At 72.0% G+C, this 19,224-nt stretch overlaps 1 protein-coding gene and 6 non-coding genes across 8 annotated transcripts in view; all 7 read right to left on the bottom strand.

The window, feature by feature from the left end:
• The window catches only part of LOC123943846, an 83,749-nt gene extending 70,123 nt beyond the window's left edge, over positions 1 to 13,626 (bottom strand). For both annotated transcript variants that reach the window (XM_046008218.1, XM_046008219.1), the window contains exons 1-4: positions 13,536 to 13,626; positions 10,827 to 10,963; positions 7,769 to 7,905; positions 1,646 to 1,782 (exon numbers count right to left, since the gene is read on the bottom strand). In XM_046008218.1, the coding sequence (XP_045864174.1) occupies positions 1,646 to 1,782; positions 7,769 to 7,905; positions 10,827 to 10,963; positions 13,536 to 13,604 (480 nt within the window). In that variant the 5' untranslated portion in view covers positions 13,605 to 13,626. The remainder of the gene's footprint in view (positions 1 to 1,645; positions 1,783 to 7,768; positions 7,906 to 10,826; positions 10,964 to 13,535) is intronic.
• LOC123945133 lies at positions 1,313 to 1,407 on the bottom strand. The gene has a single exon (XR_006819051.1). It is a non-coding gene; the product is annotated as a small nucleolar RNA SNORD116 (small nucleolar RNA).
• LOC123945132 lies at positions 4,378 to 4,472 on the bottom strand. The gene has a single exon (XR_006819050.1). It is a non-coding gene; the product is annotated as a small nucleolar RNA SNORD116 (small nucleolar RNA).
• Positions 7,436 to 7,530, bottom strand: LOC123945131. Its single transcript, XR_006819049.1, has one exon. It is a non-coding gene; the product is annotated as a small nucleolar RNA SNORD116 (small nucleolar RNA).
• Positions 10,494 to 10,588, bottom strand: LOC123945135. The gene has a single exon (XR_006819053.1). It is a non-coding gene; the product is annotated as a small nucleolar RNA SNORD116 (small nucleolar RNA).
• Positions 13,560 to 13,654, bottom strand: LOC123945130. The gene has a single exon (XR_006819048.1). It is a non-coding gene; the product is annotated as a small nucleolar RNA SNORD116 (small nucleolar RNA).
• A 2,966-nt stretch (positions 13,655 to 16,620) lies between these two features.
• Positions 16,621 to 16,715, bottom strand: LOC123945128. The gene has a single exon (XR_006819046.1). It is a non-coding gene; the product is annotated as a small nucleolar RNA SNORD116 (small nucleolar RNA).
• Positions 16,716 to 19,224: the final 2,509 nt, after the last annotated feature.

Genomic DNA, 19,224 nt, shown 5'->3' with positions numbered 1-19,224 from the left:
CGGAAAGGCGCGAGGAGCGAGGGAAGGAGGCCACCTCTCCTCCAGCCCACGGCAGCCGGCCCTTTAACCAGCTCCACCTTTGCCCAAGGCCCAGATCCGGACTGGCCTCCGGGATCCCGGGGCTTGCCCTGCCCTGCCCTGCCTGGGGCGCAAGCCCGCAAGGACAGGTCAGGAGCGTGCCCCGTGCCCCGGGGCTCCGGGGCATCGGGTCCACCAGTCACAGGCACCTCGGCAGAAGCACCTCCAAATCCGCGGGCCCAGGCCCGGGTGCGGGTCAAGCCCTCCGTGGCCTCGGGGGCCCGCGCCAGCGGACACCGTCCCGGCCGCGCCGGGGTTCATGGCAAACGCACACCCTCGGGACCCCGGGAAGACGCCCACCGGTCGCCGCTCCTCGGGGACGGAGGCCCCAGGGGCACTCCGCTAAGGGACCGAAACGCGGCCCCGAGACACCCCGAACCCGGCCGCCGTAGCCACCAGGTGGCCGCCCAACGGGGACGGGTGCTGGAGGGCACGGCCCCCACAACCCTCGCAGCCGTGACCGTCTGTGTCAGCATACAACCGGAGGCGCGCGCCACGCAGGTCCCCACCATCAGCCCGCCGGCCTCCCTCCCCCGGCCCCGCCGTGTCTGTCGAGGGCAAGAGCCTGCCCGGTGGCTCCACTTTCAGCCTGGTCTCCCGCCACGGGCCTCGTGGGGCCCCACGGGGCCTCCACGGGGATCCACCCCTGCGCTGTCCAGGGCAGCGTCCTGGCCTTGGCCCTCTGCCCCCGAGACCCTGGGGCGCACCACCGATGCCACCGGGAGGAGGGGCCCGGGCACGCATCGCCGCTTGCCCGGCCCGGGGCTCTCCTCGGAATGCATGGCGCCTGCCGCTGCCAGCCTCTAACCACACGCTCCCCCAGGAGCTCCGCCTGGAGCGCCACACTGGCCCACGCTGCTCCGGGACAGGCGCTCACAGGGCCTCGCCCAGCGCCTGCCTGCGGGACTCCCACGACCGGGATGCCATCTGCCCGACGCGCCACAAGGGCCCGGCCACGTCCCCGAGGACCTCCGTGCCAGCGGAAGGGGGGATACGCCCCCCGGGCCCTGAGCCCCACATGCGGCTTTCAAGAGGCCGAGGACCCTGCAGGCTGGAGGTGGTGGTGGTGGTGGTGGTGTGGTGGTGGTGGTGGTGTTGCTGGTGCTGCTGCTGGTCTGGTGGTGCTGCCGGTGGCGGTGGTTGCCGCGGTGGTGGGGGTGGGGGTGGGCTGCCGGCGTGTGACCGAGGGGAAGCTGTCCCTCACTCCTACCGTCCCCGGGGGAGACAACGTGCTGGACCTCAGTTTCGATGAGAACGACGGTAGGGAGTTCTCACTCATTTTGTTCAGCTTTTCCAAGGAATGCAGAAGGAGGGAGTCATCATCGATCCGAGCACATTCGGGGCCGCCAGGCCAACTGAACGGGGCAGGCTGGGTGGCCTCAGAGCCCTGCAGCAGCAGCAGCAGCCTGGCCCATCCGGAACCACGCCCCTGGGCAAGAGCAAGGGTGCAACCTCCACTGGGGGCCAGACCCCGCTCGCCACAAGGCTGGCGTGCACTGGCAGCCTCTCCGGCAGGCGCGCGAAATCCCGGCGCCAGGGGAGCCGCCGGAGGCGGCGGCAGGCTTACCGTCTCGCCGATCCGTCCGCAGGGTGCCCGCGCTGGTCCGCACTTCGTCCGCGGACCCGGCCAAGCTCCGCGCATCCGAGGACAGGAAGGCCATCTTCTCTGGGGTGACCGTGAGCCCACCCGGCGTCGCACCGCGCCTGACAATTGTGGAAAAGGAGCACGCACGCGTGAGCAAAGGACCCAGGGGCGTAGCTCGCCACGCGGCTCCGAACGGGCCTGGGGGCAAGGCCTCCTGCCTCTGCCTGTGCCTGTCCCTCTGTCCCGCAGTCCGGGCGGCAGCCGGGCCGGATGCCCCGCACGCAGGCCAGTCAAGGCCGCGGACGGGCGGGACCTCCGTGGCGTCGGGTGCGAGTGTGCGTGTGCCGAGGGTGTGTGCGTGTGGTCACGGGTCGGTGTCTCTGTGTGTGCGCGTGTGTGTGCCTGCGTAGGGGCGCGGGCGTGCGAGCGCGCCCGCGGAAGGGGGGTACGGTTGGGTGTGCCTTGGCTTGCGAGGGCGGGTAGGACTTGTGGGCCCCGGGAGCATGGGGGAGGGAACTGGCCGGCGGGTGGCTTTCGGCTGTTGGGGGGGCCACGGGGCGGTTGCCCTTGGGAGGAGGCCTCGGGCCCGGGCAGAGCCCTCCGGGGACCGGGAACCCAGGCCTCCCGGCGCGCCAGGCCGTGCCGCAAGATCGGTGCCACGGAAACTCCGAGCGCCACGGTCCACACCGCCGAGGGGTGGCGGAAAAAGGCCAGAGACCCCGCGTGTCCGAGTCCTCCTGGCAAGGCAGAGCACGCCGTCTCCAGCCGCTAACGCTGGCGGGGGCGGAGGCCCCTGCCATGGGACCTCTGTCGCCCTGACCCCTGTACCGGCGTGACCGCAGGACACCGACCCTCAGTGACCACCGACAAAATCCCAGGGCCCACGGACACGGCAAACCCTGGGACGTCAGGGCCTGGCCCTATGCCGACCCACAGCCCTCGCGAGAAGAGGGGGCGCTTGGACCCGGGACCAGGCGCCACCACCCGCGCACTCCGCCCAAAGGCCCTTGGTGCTCAGCCGGCACAGCTCTTGTCATGTGCTTCCCGTGGTCCCCGGGCGGCCGGCTGACCGCCCGACTGAAGGCAGGGCCCGTTCCCACCCAGCGCAGGGGTGTGTCCAGGGCCAGCGGGCTTCGTGGGGACCGCCCCTGAGGGAAGGGGCACTCATTCGGCCGCTCGGTCCCGGTGCGCAGGCTCCGGCGTGCCCGGCATCTCCCCACCCCCACCTACCCTGTGTTCCCACTGGCCACGCCCCGCCAAGGCAGGGATCTTACAACGCCCGGCCCCAAGCCAAGCGGACGTTTCCGTCAGACACCCTGCGGGACTCTAGGCAGGACCCCTCGCTCGGCGCAGGGACAAGGGCCCTGGCCCGGGCGGCATCGCTCACCCAGCGCGACGCCGCGGAAAGGCGCGAGGAGCGAGGGAAGGAGGCCACCTCTCCTCCAGCCCACGGCAGCCGGCCCTTTAACCAGCTCCACCTTTGCCCAAGGCCCAGATCCGGACTGGCCTCCGGGATCCCGGGGCTTGCCCTGCCCTGCCCTGCCTGGGGCGTAAGCCCGCAAGGACAGGTCAGGAGCGTGCCCCGTGCCCCAAGGCTCCGGGGCATCGGGTCCACCAGTCACAGGCACCTCGGCAGAAGCACCTCCAGCTCCGCGGGCCCAGGCCCGGGTGCGGGGCAAGCCCTCCGTGGCCTCGGGGGCCCGCGCCAGCGGACACCGTCCCGGCCGCGCCGGGGTTCATGGCAAACGCACACCCTCGGGACCCCGGGAAGACGCCCACCGGTCGCCGCTCCTCGGGGACGGAGGCCCCAGGGGCACTCCGCTAAGGGACCAAAACGCGGCCCCGAGACACCCCAAACCCGGCCGCCGTAGCCACCAGGTGGCCGCCCAACGGGGACGGGTGCTGGAGGGCACGGCCCCCACAACCCTCGCAGCCGTGACCGGCTGTGTCAGCATACAACCGGAGGTTCGCGCCACGCAGGTCCCCACCATCAGCCCGCCGGCCTCCCTCCCCCGGCCCCGCCGTGTCTGTCGAGGGCAAGAGCCTGCCCGGTGGCTCCACTTTCAGCCTGGTCTCCCGCCACGGGCCTCGTGGGACCCCACGGGGCCTCCACGGGGATCCACCCCTGCGCTGTCCAGGGCAGCGTCCTGGCCTTTGCCCTCTGCCCCCGAGACCCTGGGGCGCACCACCGATGCCACCGGGAGGAGGGGCCCGGGCACGCATCGCCACTTGCCCGGCCCGGGGCTCTCCTCGGAACGCATGGCGCCTGCCGCTGCCAGCCTCTAACCACACGCTCCCCCAGGAGCTCCGCCTGGAGCGCCACACTGGCCCACGCTGCTCCGGGACAGGCGCTCACAGGGCCTCGCCCAGCGCCTGCCTGCGGGACTCCCACGACCGGGATGCCATCTGCCCGACACGCCACAAGGGCCCGGCCACGTCTCCGAGGACCTCCGTGCCAGCGGAAGGGGGGATACGCCCCCCGGGCCCTGAGCCCCACATGCGGCTTTCAAGAGGCCGAGGACCCTGCGGGCTGGAGGTGGTGGTGGTGGTGGTGGTGGTGGTGGTGCTGCTGCTGCTGCTGGTGCTGCTGCTGGTCTGGTGGTGCTGCCGGTGGCGGTGGTTGCCGCGGTGGTGGGGGTGGGGGTGGGCTGCCGGCGTGTGACCGAGGGGAAGCTGTCCCTCACTCCTACCGTCCCCGGGGGAGACAACGTGCTGGACCTCAGTTTCGATGAGAACGACGGTAGGGAGTTCTCACTCATTTTGTTCAGCTTTTCCAAGGAATGCAGAAGGAGGGAGTCATCATCGATCCGAGCACATTCGGGGCCGCCAGGCCAACTGAACGGGGCAGGCTGGGTGGCCTCAGAGCCCTGCAGCAGCAGCAGCAGCCTGGCCCATCCGGAACCACGCCCCTGGGCAAGAGCAAGGGTGCAACCTCCACTGGGGGCCAGACCCCGCTCGCCACAAGGCTGGCGCGCACTGGCAGCCTCTCCGGCAGGCGCGCGAAATCCCGGCGCCAGGGGAGCCGCCGGAGGCGGCGGCAGGCTTACCGTCTCGCCGATCCGTCCATAGGGTGCCCGCGCTGGTCCGCACTTCGTCCGCGGACCCGGTCAAGCTCCGCGCATCCGAGGACAGGAAGGCCATCTTCTCTGGGGTCACCGTGAGCCCACCCGGCGTCGCACCGCGCCTGACAAGTGTGGAAAAGGAGCACGCACGCGTGCGCAAAGGACCCAGGGGCGTAGCTCGCCACGCGGCTCCGAACGGGCCTGGGGGCAAGGCCTCCTGCCTCTGCCTGTGCCTGTCCCTCTGTCCCGCAGTCCGGGCGGCAGCCGGGCCGGATGCCCCGCACGCAGGCCAGTCAAGGCCGCGGACGGGCGGGACCTCCGTGGCGTCGGGTGCGAGTGTGCGTGTGCCGAGGGTGTGTGCGTGTGGTCACGGGTCGGTGTCTCTGTGTGTGCGCATGTGTGTGCCTGCGTAGGGGCGCGGGCGTGCGAGCGCGTCCGCGGAAGGGGTGTACGGTTGGGTGTGCCTTGGTTTGCGAGGGCGGGTAGGACTTGTGGGCCCCGGGAGCATGGGGGAGGGAACTGGCCGGCGGGTGGCTTTCGGCTGTTGGGGGGGCCACGGGGCGGTTGCCCTTGGGAGGAGGCCTCGGGCCCGGGCAGAGCCCTCCGGGGACCGGGAACCCAGGCCTCCCGGCGCGCCAGGCCGTGCCACAAGATCGGTGCCACGGAAACTCCGAGCGCCACGGTCCACACCGCCGAGGGGTGGCGGAAAAAGGCCAGAGACCCCGCGTGTCCGAGTCCTCCTGGCAAGGCAGAGCACGCCGTCTCCAGCCGCTAACGCTGGCGGGGGCGGAGGCCCCTACCATGGGACCTCTGTCGCCGTGACCCCTGTCCCGGCGTGACCGCAGGACACCGACCCTCAGCGACCACCGACAAAATCCCAGGGCCCACGGACACGGCAAACCCTGGGACGTCAGGGCCTGGCCCTATGCCGACCCACAGCCCTCGCGAGAAGAGGGGGCGCTTGGACCCGGGACCAGGCGCCACCACCCGCGCACTCCGCCCAAAGGCCCTTGGTGCTCAGCCGGCACAGCTCTTGTCATGTGCTTCCCGTGGTCCCCGGGCGGCCGGCTGACCGCCCGACTGAAGGCAGGGCCCGTTCCCACCCAGCGCAGGGGTGTGTCCAGGGCCAGCGGGCTTCGTGGGGACCGCCCCTGAGGGAAGGGGCACTCATTCGGCCGCTCGGTCCCGGTGCGCAGGCTCCGGCGTGCCCGGCATCTCCCAACCCCCACCTACCCTGTGTTCCCACTGGCCACGCCCCGGCCAAGGCAGGGATCTTACAACGCCCGGCCCCAAGCCAAGCGGACGTTTCCGTCAGACACCCTGCGGGACTCTAGGCAGGACTGCTCGCTCGGCGCAGGGTCAAGGGCCCTGGCCCGAGCGGCGTCGCTCACCCAGCGCGACGCCGCGGAAAGGCGCGAGGAGCGAGGGAAGGAGGCCACCTCTCCTCCAGCCCACGGCAGCCGGCCCTTTAACCAGCTCCACCTTTGCCCAAGGCCCAGATCCGGACTGGCCTCCGGGATCCCGGGGCTTGCCCTGCCCTGCCCTGCCTGGGGCACAAGCCCGCAAGGACAGGTCAGGAGCGTGCCCCGTGCCCCGGGGCTCCGGGGCATCGGGTCCACCAGTCACAGGCACCTCGGCAGAAGCACCTCCAGCTCCGCGGGCCCAGGCCCGGGTGCGGGGCAAGCCCTCCGTGGCCTCGGGGGCCCGCGCCAGCGGACACCGTCCCGGCCGCGCCGGGGTTCATGGCAAACGCACACCCTCGGGACCCCGGGAAGACGCCCACTGGTCGCTGCTCCTCGGGGACGGAGGCCCCAGGGGCACTCCGCTAAGGGACCGAAACGCGGCCCCGAGACACCCCGAACCCGGCCGCCGTAGCCACCAGGTGGCCGCCCAACGGGGACGGGTACTGGAGGGCACGGCCCCCACAACCCTCGCAGCCGTGACCGGCTGTGTCAGCATACAACCGGAGGTTCGCGCCACGCAGGTCCCCACCATCAGCCCGCCGGCCTCCCTCCCCCGGCCCCGCCGTGTCTGTCGAGGGCAAGAGCCTGCCCGGTGGCTCCACTTTCAGCCTGGTCTCCCGCCACGGGCCTCGTGGGGCCCCACGGGGCCTCCACGGGGATCCACCCCTGCGCTGTCCAGGGCAGCGTCCTGGCCTTGGCCCTCTGTCCCCGAGACCCTGGGGCGCACCACCGATGCCACCGGGAGGAGGGGCCCGGGCACGCATCGCCGCTTGCCCGGCCCGGGGCTCTCCTCGGAACGCATGGCGCCTGCCGCTGCCAGCCTCTAACCACACGCTCCCCCAGGAGCTCCGCCTGGAGCGCCACACTGGCCCACGCTGCTCCGGGACAGGCGCTCACAGGGCCTCGCCCAGCGCCTGCCTGCGGGACTCCCACAACCGGGATGCCATCTGCCCGACGCGCCACAAGGGCCCGGCCACGTCTCCGAGGACCTCCGTGCCAGCGGAAGGGGGGATACGCCCCCCGGGCCCTGAGCCCCACACGCGGCTTTCAAGAGGCCGAGGACCCTGCGGGCTGGAGGTGGTGGTGGTGGTGGTGGTGGTGGTGCTGCTGCTGCTGCTGCTGGTGCTGCTGCTGGTGCTGCCGGTGGCGGTGGTTGCCGCGGTGGTGGGGGTGGGGGTGGGCTGCCGGCGTGTGACCGAGGGGAAGCTGTCCCTCACTCCTACCGTCCCCGGGGGAGACAACGTGCTGGACCTCAGTTTCGATGAGAACGACGGTAGGGAGTTCTCACTCATTTTGTTCAGCTTTTCCAAGGAATGCAGAAGGAGGGAGTCATCATCGATCCGAGCACATTCGGGGCCGCCAGGCCAACTGAACGGGGCAGGCTGGGTGGCCTCAGAGCCCTGCAGCAGCAGCAGCAGCCTGGCCCATCCGGAACCACGCCCCTGGGCAAGAGCAAGGGTGCAACCTCCACTGGGGGCCAGACCCCGCTCGCCACAAGGCTGGCCCGCACTGGCAGCCTCTCCGGCAGGCGCGCGAAATCCCGGCGCCAGGGGAGCCGCCGGAGGCGGCGGCAGGCTTACCGTCTCGCCGATCCGTCCGCAGGGTGCCCGCGCTGGTCCGTACTTTGTCCGCGGACCCGGCCAAGCTCCGCGCATCCGAGGACAGGAAGGCCATCTTCTCTGGGGTCACCGTGAGCCCACCCGGCGTCGCACCGCGCCTGACAAGTGTGGAAAAGGAGCACGCACGCGTGAGCAAAGGACCCAGGGGCGTAGCTCGCCACGCGGCTCCGAACGGGCCTGGGGGCAAGGCCTCCTGCCTCTGCCTGTGCCTGTCCCTCTGTCCCGCAGTCCGGGCGGCAGCCGGGCCGGATGCCCCGCACGCAGGCCAGTCAAGGCCGCGGACGGGCGGGACCTCCGTGGCGTCGGGTGCGAGTGTGCGTGTGCCGAGGGTGTGTGCGTGTGGTCACGGGTCGGTGTCTCTGTGTGTGCGCGTGTGTGTGCCTGCGTAGGGGCGCGGGCGTGCGAGCGCGTCCGCGGAAGGGGTGTACGGTTGGGTGTGCCTTGGTTTGCGAGGGCGGGTAGGACTTGTGGGCCCCGGGAGCATGGGGGAGGGAACTGGCCGGCGGGTGGCTTTCGGCTGTTGGGGGGGCCACGGGGCGGTTGCCCTTGGGAGGAGGCCTCGGGCCCGTGCAGAGCCCTCCGGGGACCGGGAACCCAGGCCTCCCGGCGCGCCAGGCCGTGCCGCAAGATCGGTGCCACGGAAACTCCGAGCGCCACGGTCCACACCGCCGAGGGGTGGCGGAAAAAGGCCAGAGACCCCGCGTGTCCGAGTCCTCCTGGCAAGGCAGAGCACGCCGTCTCCAGCCGCTAACGCTGGCGGGGGCGGAGGCCCCTGCCATGGGACCTCTGTCGCCGTGACCCCTGTCCCGGCGTGACCGCAGGACACCGACCCTCAGCGACCACCGACAAAATCCCAGGGCCCACGGACACGGCAAACCCTGGGACGTCAGGGCCTGGCCCTATGCCGACCCACAGCCCTCGCGAGAAGAGGGGGCGCTTGGACCCGGGACCAGGCGCCACCACCCGCGCACTCCGCCCAAAGGCCCTTGGTGCTCAGCCGGCACAGCTCTTGTCATGTGCTTCCCGTGGTCCCCGGGCGGCCGGCTGACCGCCCGACTGAAGGCAGGGCCCGTTCCCACCCAGCGCAGGGGTGTGTCCAGGGCCAGCGGGCTTCGTGGGGACCGCCCCTGAGGGAAGGGGCACTATTTCGGCCGCTCGGTCCCGGTGCGCAGGCTCCGGCGTGCCCGGCATCTCCCCACCCCCACCTACCCTGTGTTCCCACTGGCCACGCCCCGGCCAAGGCAGGGATCTTACAATGCCCGGCCCCAAGCCAAGCGGACGTTTCCGTCAGACACCCTGCGGGACTCTAGGCAGGACCCCTCGCTCGGCGCAGGGACAAGGGCCCTGGCCCGGGCGGCGTCGCTCACCCAGCGCGACGCCGCGGAAAGGCGCGAGGAGCGAGGGAAGGAGGCCACCTCTCCTCCAGCCCACGGCAGCCGGCCCTTTAACCAGCTCCACCTTTGCCCAAGGCCCAGATCCGGACTGGCCTCCGGGATCCCGGGGCTTGCCCTGCCCTGCCCTGCCTGGGGCGCAAGCCCGCAAGGACAGGTCAGGAGCGTGCCCCGTGCCCCGGGGCTCCGGGGCATCGGGTCCACCAGTCACAGGCACCTCGGCAGAAGCACCTCCAGCTCCGCGGGCCCAGGCCCGGGTGCGGGGCAAGCCCTCCGTGGCCTCGGGGGCCCGCGCCAGCGGACACCGTCCCGGCCGCGCCGGGGTTCATGGCAAACGCACACCCTCGGGACCCCGGGAAGACGCCCACCGGTCGCCGCTCCTCGGGGACGGAGGCCCCAGGGGCACTCCGCTAAGGGACCGAAACGCGGCCCCGAGACACCCCAAACCCGGCCGCTGTAGCCACCAGGTGGCCGCCCAACGGGGACGGGTGCTGGAGGGCACGGCCCCCACAACCCTCGCAGCCGTGACCGGCTGTGTCAGCATACAACCGGAGGTTCGCGCCACGCAGGTCCCCACCATCAGCCCGCCGGCCTCCCTCCCCCGGCCCCGCCGTGTCTGTCGAGGGCAAGAGCCTGCCCGGTGGCTCCACTTTCAGCCTGGTCTCCCGCCACGGGTCTCGTGGGGCCCCACGGGGCCTCCACGGGGATCAACCCCTGCGCTGTCCAGGGCAGCGTCCTGGCCTTGGCCCTCTGCCCCCGAGACCCTGGGGCGCACCACCGATGCCACCGGGAGGAGGGGCCCGGGCACGCATCGCCGCTTGCCCGGCCCGGGGCTCTCCTCGGAACGCATGGCGCCTGCCGCTGCCAGCCTCTAACCACACGCTCCCCCAGGAGCTCCGCCTGGAGCGCCACACTGGCCCACGCTGCTCCGGGACAGGCGCTCACAGGGCCTCGCCCAGCGCCTGCCTGCGGGACTCCCACGACCGGGATGCCATCTGCCCGACGCGCCACAAGGGCCCGGCCACGTCTCCGAGGACCTCCGTGCCAGCGGAAGGGGGGATACGCCCCCCGGGCCCTGAGCCCCACACGCGGCTTTCAAGAGGCCGAGGACCCTGCGGGCTGGAGGTGGTGGTGGTGGTGGTGGTGGTGGTGGTGCTGCTGCTGCTGTTGGTGCTGCTGCTGGTGCTGCCGGTGGCGGTGGTTGCCGCGGTGGTGGGGGTGGGGTTGGGCTGCCGGCGTGTGACCGAGGGGAAGCTGTCCCTCACTCCTACCGTCCCCGGGGCAGACAACGTGCTGGACCTCAGTTTCGATGAGAACGACGGTAGGGAGTTCTCACTCATTTTGTTCAGCTTTTCCAAGGAATGCAGAAGGAGGGTGTCATCATCGATCCGAGCACATTCGGGGCTGCCAGGCCAACTGAACGGGGCAGGCTGGGTGGCCTCAGAGCCCTGCAGCAGCAGCAGCAGCCTGGCCCATCCGGAACCACGCCCCTGGGCAAGAGCAAGGGTGCAACCTCCACTGGGGGCCAGACCCCGCTCGCCACAAGGCTGGCGCGCACTGGCAGCCTCTCCGGCAGGCGCGCGAAATCCCGGCGCCAGGGGAGCCGCCGGAGGCGGCGGCAGGCTTACCGTCTCGCCGATCCGTCCGCAGGGTGCCCGCGCTGGTCCGCACTTCGTCCGCGGACCCGGCCAAGCTCCGCGCATCCGAGGACAGGAAGGCCATCTTCTCTGGGGTGACCGTGAGCCCACCCGGCGTCGCACCGCGCCTGACAATTGTGGAAAAGGAGCACGCACGCGTGAGCAAAGGACCCAGGGGCGTAGCTCGCCACGCGGCTCCGAACGGGCCTGGGGGCAAGGCCTCCTGCCTCTGCCTGTGCCTGTCCCTCTGTCCCGCAGTCCGGGCGGCAGCCGGGCCGGATGCCCCGCACGCAGGCCAGTCAAGGCCGCGGACGGGCGGGACCTCCGTGGCGTCGGGTGCGAGTGTGCGTGTGCCGAGGGTGTGTGCGTGTGGTCACGGGTCGGTGTCTCTTTGTGTGCGCGTGTGTGTGCCTGCGTAGGGGCGCGGGCGTGCGAGCGCGTCCGCGGAAGGGGTGTACGGTTGGGTGTGCCTTGGTTTGCGAGGGCGGGTAGGACTTGTGGGCCCCGGGAGCATGGGGGAGGGAACTGGCCGGCGGGTGGCTTTCGGCTGTTGGGGGGGCCACGGGGCGGTTGCCCTTGGGAGGAGGCCTCGGGCCCGTGCAGAGCCCTCCGGGGACCGGGAACCCAGGCCTCCCGGCGCGCCAGGCCGTGCCGCAAGATCGGTGCCACGGAAACTCCGAGCGCCACGGTCCACACCGCCGAGGGGTGGCGGAAAAAGGCCAGAGACCCCGCGTGTCCGAGTCCTCCTGGCAAGGCAGAGCACGCCGTCTCCAGCCGCTAACGCTGGCGGGGGCGGAGGCCCCTGCCATGGGACCTCTGTCGCCGTGACCCCTGTCCCGGCGTGACCGCAGGACACCGAACCTCAGCGACCACCGACAAAACCCCAGGGCCCACGGACACGGCAAACCCTGGGACGTCAGGGCCTGGCCCTATGCCGACCCACAGCCCTCGCGAGAAGAGGGGGCGCTTGGACCCGGGACCAGGCGCCACCACCCGCGCTCTCCGCCCAAAGGCCCTTGGTGCTCAGCCGGCACAGCTCCTGTCATGTGCTTCCCGTGGTCCCCGGGCGGCCGGCTGACCGCCCGACTGAAGGCAGGGCCCGTTCCCACCCAGCGCAGGGGTGTGTCCAGGGTCAGCGGGCTTCGTGGGGACCGCCCCTGAGGGAAGGGGCACTCATTCGGCCGCTCGGTCCCGGTGCGCAGGCTCCGGCGTGCCCGGCATCTCCCCACCCCCACCTACCCTGTGTTCCCACTGGCCACGCCCCGGCCAAGGCAGGGATCTTACAACGCCCGGCCCCAAGCCAAGCGGACGTCTCCGTCAGACACCCTGCGGGACTCTAGGCAGGACCCCTCGGTCAGCGCAGGGACAAGGGCCCTGGCCCGGGTGGCGTCGCTCACCCAGCGCGACGCCGCAGAAAGGCGCGAGGAGTGAGGGAAGGAGGCCACCTCTCCTCCAGCCCACGACAGCCGGCCCTTTAACCAGCTCCACCTTTGCCCAAGGCCCAGATCCGGACTGGCCTCCGGGATCCCGGGGCTTGCCCTGCCCTGCCCTGCCTGGGGCACAAGCCCGCAAGGACAGGTCAGGAGCGTGCCCCGTGCCCCGGGGCTCCGGGGCATCGGGTCCACCAGTCACAGGCACCTCGGCAGAAGCACCTCCAGCTCCGCGGGCCCAGGCCCGGGTGCGGGGCAAGCCCTCCGTGGCCTCGGGGGCCCGCGCAAGCGGACACCGTCCCGGCCGCGCCGGGGTTCATGGCAAACGCACACCCTCGGGACCCCGGGAAGACGCCCACTGGTCGCTGCTCCTCGGGGACGGAGGCCCCAGGGGCACTCCGCTAAGGGACCGAAACGCGGCCCCGAGACACCCCGAACCCGGCCGCCGTAGCCACCAGGTGGCCGCCCAACGGGGACGGGTGCTGGAGGGCACGGCCCCCACAACCCTCGCAGCCGTGACCGGCTGTGTCAGCATACAACCGGAGGTTCGCGCCACGCAGGTCCCCACCATCAGCCCGCCGGCCTCCCTCCCCCGGCCCCGCCGTGTCTGTCGAGGGCAAGAGCCTGCCCGGTGGCTCCACTTTCAGCCTGGTCTCCCGCCACGGGCCTCGTGGGGCCCCACGGGGCCTCCACGGGGATCCACCCCTGCGCTGTCCAGGGCAGCATCCTGGCCTTGGCCCTCTGCCCCCGAGACCCTGGGGCGCACCACCGATGCCACCGGGAGGAGGGGCCCGGGCACGCATCGCTGCTTGCCCGGCCCGGGGCTCTCCTCGGAACGCATGGCGCCTGCCGCTGCCAGCCTCTAACCACACGCTCCCCCAGGAGCTCCGCCTGGAGCGCCACACTGGCCCACGCTGCTCCGGGACAGGCGCTCACAGGGCCTCGCCCAGCGCCTGCCTGCGGGACTCCCACGACCGGGATGCCATCTGCCCGACGCGCCACAAGGGCCCGGCCACGTCTCCGAGGACCTCCGTGCCAGCGGAAGGGGGGATGCGCCCCCCGGGCCCTGAGCCCCACACGCGGCTTTCAAGAGGCCGAGGACCCTGCGGGCTGGAGGTGGTGGTGGTGGTGGTGGTGGTGGTGGTGGTGGTGGTGCTGCTGGTGCTGCTGCTGGTCTGGTGGTGCTGCCGGTAGCGGTGGTTGCCGCGGTGGTGGGGGTGGGGGTGGGCTGCCGGCGTGTGACCGAGGGGAAGCTGTCCCTCACTCCTACCGTCCCCGGGGGAGACAACGTGCTGGACCTCAGTTTCGATGAGAACGACGGTAGGGAGTTCTCACTCATTTTGTTCAGCTTTTCCAAGGAATGCAGAAGGAGGGAGTCATCATCGATCCGAGCACATTCGGGGCCGCCCGGCCAACTGAACGGGGCAGGCTGGGTGGCCTCAGAGCCCTGCAGCAGCAGCAGCAGCCTGGCCCATCCGGAACCACGCCCCTGGGCAAGAGCAAGGGTGCAACCTCCACTGGGGGCCAGACCCCGCTCGCCACAAGGCTGGCGCGCACTGGCAGCCTCTCCGGCAGGCGCGCGAAATCCCGGCGCCAGGGGAGCCGCCGGAGGCGGCGGCAGGCTTACCGTCTCGCCGATCCGTCCGCAGGGTGCCCGCGCTGGTCCGCACTTCGTCCGCGGACCCGGCCAACTCCGCGCATCCGAGGACAGGAAGGCCATCTTCTCTGGGGTGACCGTGAGCCCACCCGGCGTCGCACCGCGCCTGACAAGTGTGGAAAAGGAGCACGCACGCGTGAGCAAAGGACCCAGGGGCGTAGCTCGCCACGCGGCTCCGAACGGGCCTGGGGGCAAGGCCTCCTGCCTCTGCCTGTGCCTGTCCCTCTGTCCCGCAGTCCGGGCGGCAGCCGGGCCGGATGCCCCGCACGCAGGCCAGTCAAGGCCGCGGACGGGCGGGACCTCCGTGGCGTCGGGTGCGAGTGTGCGTGTGCCGAGGGTGTGTGCGTGTGGTCACGGGTCGGTGTCTCTGTGTGTGCGCGTGTGTGTGCCTGCGTAGGGGCGCGGGCGTGCGAGCGCACCCGCGGAAGGGGGGTACGGTTGGGTGTGCCTTGGCTTGCGAGGGCGTGTAGGATTTGTGGGCCCCGGGAGCATGGGGGAGGGAACTGGCCGGCGGGTGGCTTTCGGCTGTTGGGGGGGCCACGGGGCGGTTGCCCTTGGGAGGAGGCCTCGGGCCCGGGCAGAGCCCTCCGGGGACCGGGAACCCAGGCCTCCCGGCGCGCCAGGCCGTGCCGCAAGATCGGTGCCACGGAAACTCCGAGCGCCACGGCCCACACCGCCGAGGGGTGGCGGAAAAAGGCCAGAGACCCCGCGTGTCCGAGTCCTCCTGGCAAGGCAGAGCACGCCGTCTCCAGCCGCTAACGCTGGCGGGGGCGGAGGCCCCTGCCATGGGACCTCTGTCGCCGTGACCCCTGTCCCGGCGTGACCGCAGGACACCGACCCTCAGCGACCACCGACAAAATCCCAGGGCCCACGGACACGGCAAACCCTGGGACGTCAGGGCCTGGCCCTATGCCGACCCACAGCCCTCGCGAGAAGAGGGGGCGCTTGGACCCGGGACCAGGCGCCACCACCCGCGCACTCCGCCCAAAGGCCCTTGGTGCTCAGCCGGCACAGCTCTTGTCATGTGCTTCCCGTGGTCCCCGGGCGGCCGGCTGACCGCCCGACTGAAGGCAGGGCCCGTTCCCACCCAGCGCAGGGGTGTGTCCAGGGCCAGCGGGCTTCGTGGGGACCGCCCCTGAGGGAAGGGGCACTCATTCGGCCGCTCGGTCCCGGTGCGCAGGCTACGGCGTGCCCGGCATCTCCCAACCCCCACCTACCCTGTGTTCCCACTGGCCACGCCCCGGCCAAGGCAGGGATCTTACAACGCCCGGCCCCAAGCCAAGCGGACGTTTCCGTCAGACACCCTGCGGGACTCTAGGCAGGACTGCTCGCTCGGCGCAGGGTCAAGGGCCCTGGCCCGAGCGGCGTCGCTCACCCAGCGCGACGCCGCGGAAAGGCGCGAGGAGCGAGGGAAGGAGGCCACCTCTCCTCCAGCCCACGGCAGCCGGCCCTTTAACCAGCTCCACCTTTGCCCAAGGCCCAGATCCGGACTGGCCTCCGGGATCCCGGGGCTTGCCCTGCCCTGCCCTGCCTGGGGCGCAAGCCCGCAAGGACAGGTCTGGAACGTGCCCCGTGCCCCGCCCGAGGCTCCGGGGCATCAGGTCCACCAGTCACAGGCACCTCGGCAGAAGCACCTCCAGCTCCGCGGGCCCAGGCCCGGGTGCGGGGCAAGCCCTCCGTGGCCTCGGGGGCCCGCGCCAGCGGACACCGTCCCGGCCGCGCCGGGGTTCATGGCAAACGCACACCCTCGGGACCCCGGGAAGACGCCCACCGGTCGCCGCTCCTCGGGGACGGAGGCCCCAGGGGCACTCCGCTAAGGGACCGAAACGCGGCCCCGAGACACCCCAAACCCGGCCGCCGTAGCCACCAGGTGGCCGCCCAACGGGGACGGGTGCTGGAGGGCACGGCCCCCACAACCCTCGCAGCCGTGACCGGCTGTGTCAGCATACAACCGGAGGCGCGCGCCACGCAGGTCCCCACCATCAGCCCGCCGGCCTCCCTCCCCCGGCCCCGCCGTGTCTGTCGAGGGCAAGAGCCTGCCCGGTGGCTCCACTTTCAGCCTGGTCTCCCGCCACGGGCCTCGTGGGGCCCCACGGGGCCTCCACGGGGATCCACCCCTGCGCTGTCCAGGGCAGCGTCCTGGCCTTGGCCCTCTGCCCCCGAGACCCTGGGGCGCACCACCGATGCCACCGGGAGGAGGGGCCCGGGCACGCATCGCCGCTTGCCCGGCCCGGGGCTCTGCTCGGAACGCATGGCGCCTGCCGCTGCCAGCCTCTAAACACACGCTCCCCCAGGAGCTCCGCCTGGAGCGCCACACTGGCCCACGCTGCTCCGGGACAGGCGCTCACAGGGCCTCGCCCAGCGCCTGCCTGCGGGACTCCCACGACCGGGATGCCATCTGCCCGACGCGCCACAAGGGCCCGGCCACGTCTCCGAGGACCTCCGTGCCAGCGGAAGGGGGGATACGCCCCCCGGGCCCTGAGCCCCACACGCGGCTTTCAAGAGGCCGAGGACCCTGCGGGCTGGAGGTGGTGGTGGTGGTGGTGGTGGTGGTGGTGTTGCTGCTGCTGCTGGTGCTGCTGCTGGTGCTGCCGGTGGCGGTGGTTGCCGCGGTGGTGGGGGTGGGGGTGGGCTGCCGGCGTGTGACCGAGGGGAAGCTGTCCCTCACTCCTACCGTCCCCGGGGCAGACAACGTGCTGGACCTCAGTTTCGATGAGAACGACGGTAGGGAGTTCTCACTCATTTTGTTCAGCTTTTCCAAGGAATGCAGAAGGAGGGAGTCATCATCGATCCGAGCACATTCGGGGCCGCCAGGCCAACTGAACGGGGCAGGCTGGGTGGCCTCAGAGCCCTGCAGCAGCAGCAGCAGCCTGGCCCATCCGGAACCACGCCCCTGGGCAAGAGCAAGGGTGCAACCTCCACTGGGGGCCAGACCCCGCTCGCCACAAGGCTGGCGCGCACTGGCAGCCTCTCCGGCAGGCGCGCGAAATCCCGGCGCCAGGGGAGCCGCCGGAGGCGGCGGCAGGCTTACCGTCTCGACGATCCGTCCGCAGGGTGCCCGCGCTGGTCCGCACTTCGTCCGCGGACCCGGCCAAGCTCCGCGCATCCGAGGACAGGAAGGCCATCTTCTCTGGGGTCACCGTGAGCCCACCCGGCGTCGCACCGCGCCTGACAAGTGTGGAAAAGGAGCACGCACGCGTGAGCAAAGGACCCAGGGGCGTAGCTCGCCACGCGGCTCTGAACGGGCCTGGGGGCAAGGCCTCCTGCCTCTGCCTGTGCCTGTCCCTCTGTCCCGCAGTCCGGGCGGCAGCCGGGCCGGATGCCCCGCACGCAGGCCAGTCAAGGCCGCGGACGGGCGGGACCTCCGTGGCGTCGGGTGCGAGTGTGCGTGTGCCGAGGGTGTGTGCGTGTGGTCACGGGTCGGTGTCTCTTTGTGTGCGCGTGTGTGTGCCTGCGTAGGGGCGCGGGCGTGCGAGCGCGTCCGCGGAAGGGGTGTACGGTTGGGTGTGCCTTGGTTTGCGAGGGCGTGTAGGATTTGTGGGCCCCGGGAGCATGGGGGAGGGAACTGGCCGGCGGGTGTCTTTCGGCTGTTGGGGGGGCCACGGGGCGGTTGCCCTTGGGAGGAGGCCTCGGGCCCGGGCAGAGCCCTCCGGGGACCGGGAACCCAGGCCTCCCGGCGCGCCAGGCCGTGCCACAAGATCGGTGCCACGGAAACTCCGAGCGCCACGGTCCACACCGCCGAGGGGTGGCGGAAAAAGGCCAGAGACCCCGCGTGTCCGAGTCCTCCTGGCAAGGCAGAGCACGCCGTCTCCAGCCGCTAACGCTGGCGGGGGCGGAGGCCCCTGCCATGGGACCTCTGTCGCCGTGACCCCTGTCCCGGCGTGACCGCAGGACACCGACCCTCAGCGACCACCGACAAAATCCCAGGGCCCACGGACACGGCAAACCCTGGGACGTCAGGGCCTGGCCCTATGCCGACCCACAGCCCTCGCGAGAAGAGGGGGCGCTTGGACCCGGGACCAGGCGCCACCACCCGCGCACTCCGCCCAAAGGCCCTTGGTGCTCAGCCGGCACAGCTCTTGTCATGTGCTTCCCGTGGTCCCCGGGCGGCCGGCTGACCGCCCGACTGAAGGCAGGGCCCGTTCCCACCCAGCGCAGGGGTGTGTCCAGGGCCAGCGGGCTTCGTGGGGACCGCCCCCGAGGGAAGGGGCACTCATTCGGCCGCTCGGTCCCGGTGCGCAGGCTATGGCGTGCCCGGCATCTCCCAACCCCCACCTACCCTGTGTTCCCACTGGCCACGCCCCGGCCAAGGCAGGGATCTTACAACGCCCGGCCCCAAGCCAAGCGGACGTTTCCGTCAGACACCCTGCGGGACTCTAGGCAGGACTGCTCGCTCGGCGCAGGGTCAAGGGCCCTGGCCCGAGCGGCGTCGCTCACCCAGCGCGACGCCGCGGAAAGGCGCGAGGAGCGAGGGAAGGAGGCCACCTCTCCTCCAGCCCACGGCAGCCGGCCCTTTAACCAGCTCCACCTTTGCCCAAGGCCCAGATCCGGACTGGCCTCCGGGATCCCGGGGCTTGCCCTGCCCTGCCCTGCCTGGGGCGCAAGCCCGCAAGGACAGGTCTGGAACGTGCCCCGTGCCCCGCCCGAGGCTCCGGGGCATCAGGTCCACCAGTCACAGGCACCTCGGCAGAAGCACCTCCAGGTCCGCGGGCCCAGGCCCGGGTGCGGGGCAAGCCCTCCGTGGCCTCGGGGGCCCGCGCCAGCGGACACCGTCCCGGCCGCGCCGGGGTTCATGGCAAACGCACACCCTCGGGACCCCGGGAAGACGCCCACCGGTCGCCGCTCCTCGGGGACGGAGGCCCCAGGGGCACTCCGCTAAGGGACCGAAACGCGGCCCCGAGACACCCCAAACCCGGCCGCCGTAGCCACCAGGTGGCCGCCCAACGGGGACGGGTGCTGGAGGGCACGGCCCCCACAACCCTCGCAGCCGTGACCGGCTGTGTCAGCATACAACCGGAGGTTCGCGCCACGCAGGTCCCCACCATCAGCCTGCCGGCCTCCCTCCCCCGGCCCCGCCGTGTCTGTCGAGGGCAAGAGCCTGCCCGGTGGCTCCACTTTCAGCCTGGTCTCCCGCCACGGGCCTCGTGGGGCCCCACGGGGCCTCCACGGGGATCCACCCCTGCGCTGTCCAGGGCAGCGTCCTGGCCTTTGCCCTCTGCCCCCGAGACCCTGGGGCGCACCACCGATGCCACCGGGAGGAGGGGCCCGGGCACGCATCGCCGCTTGCCCGGCTCGGGGCTCT

This window comes from Meles meles, chromosome 6 (assembly GCF_922984935.1).
Source record: "Meles meles chromosome 6, mMelMel3.1 paternal haplotype, whole genome shotgun sequence".
Lineage (NCBI taxonomy): Eukaryota > Metazoa > Chordata > Mammalia > Carnivora > Mustelidae > Meles > Meles meles.
The sequence above is the reverse complement of the archived record's forward strand: the minus strand, read 5'-3'. Positions and strand labels throughout refer to the sequence as shown.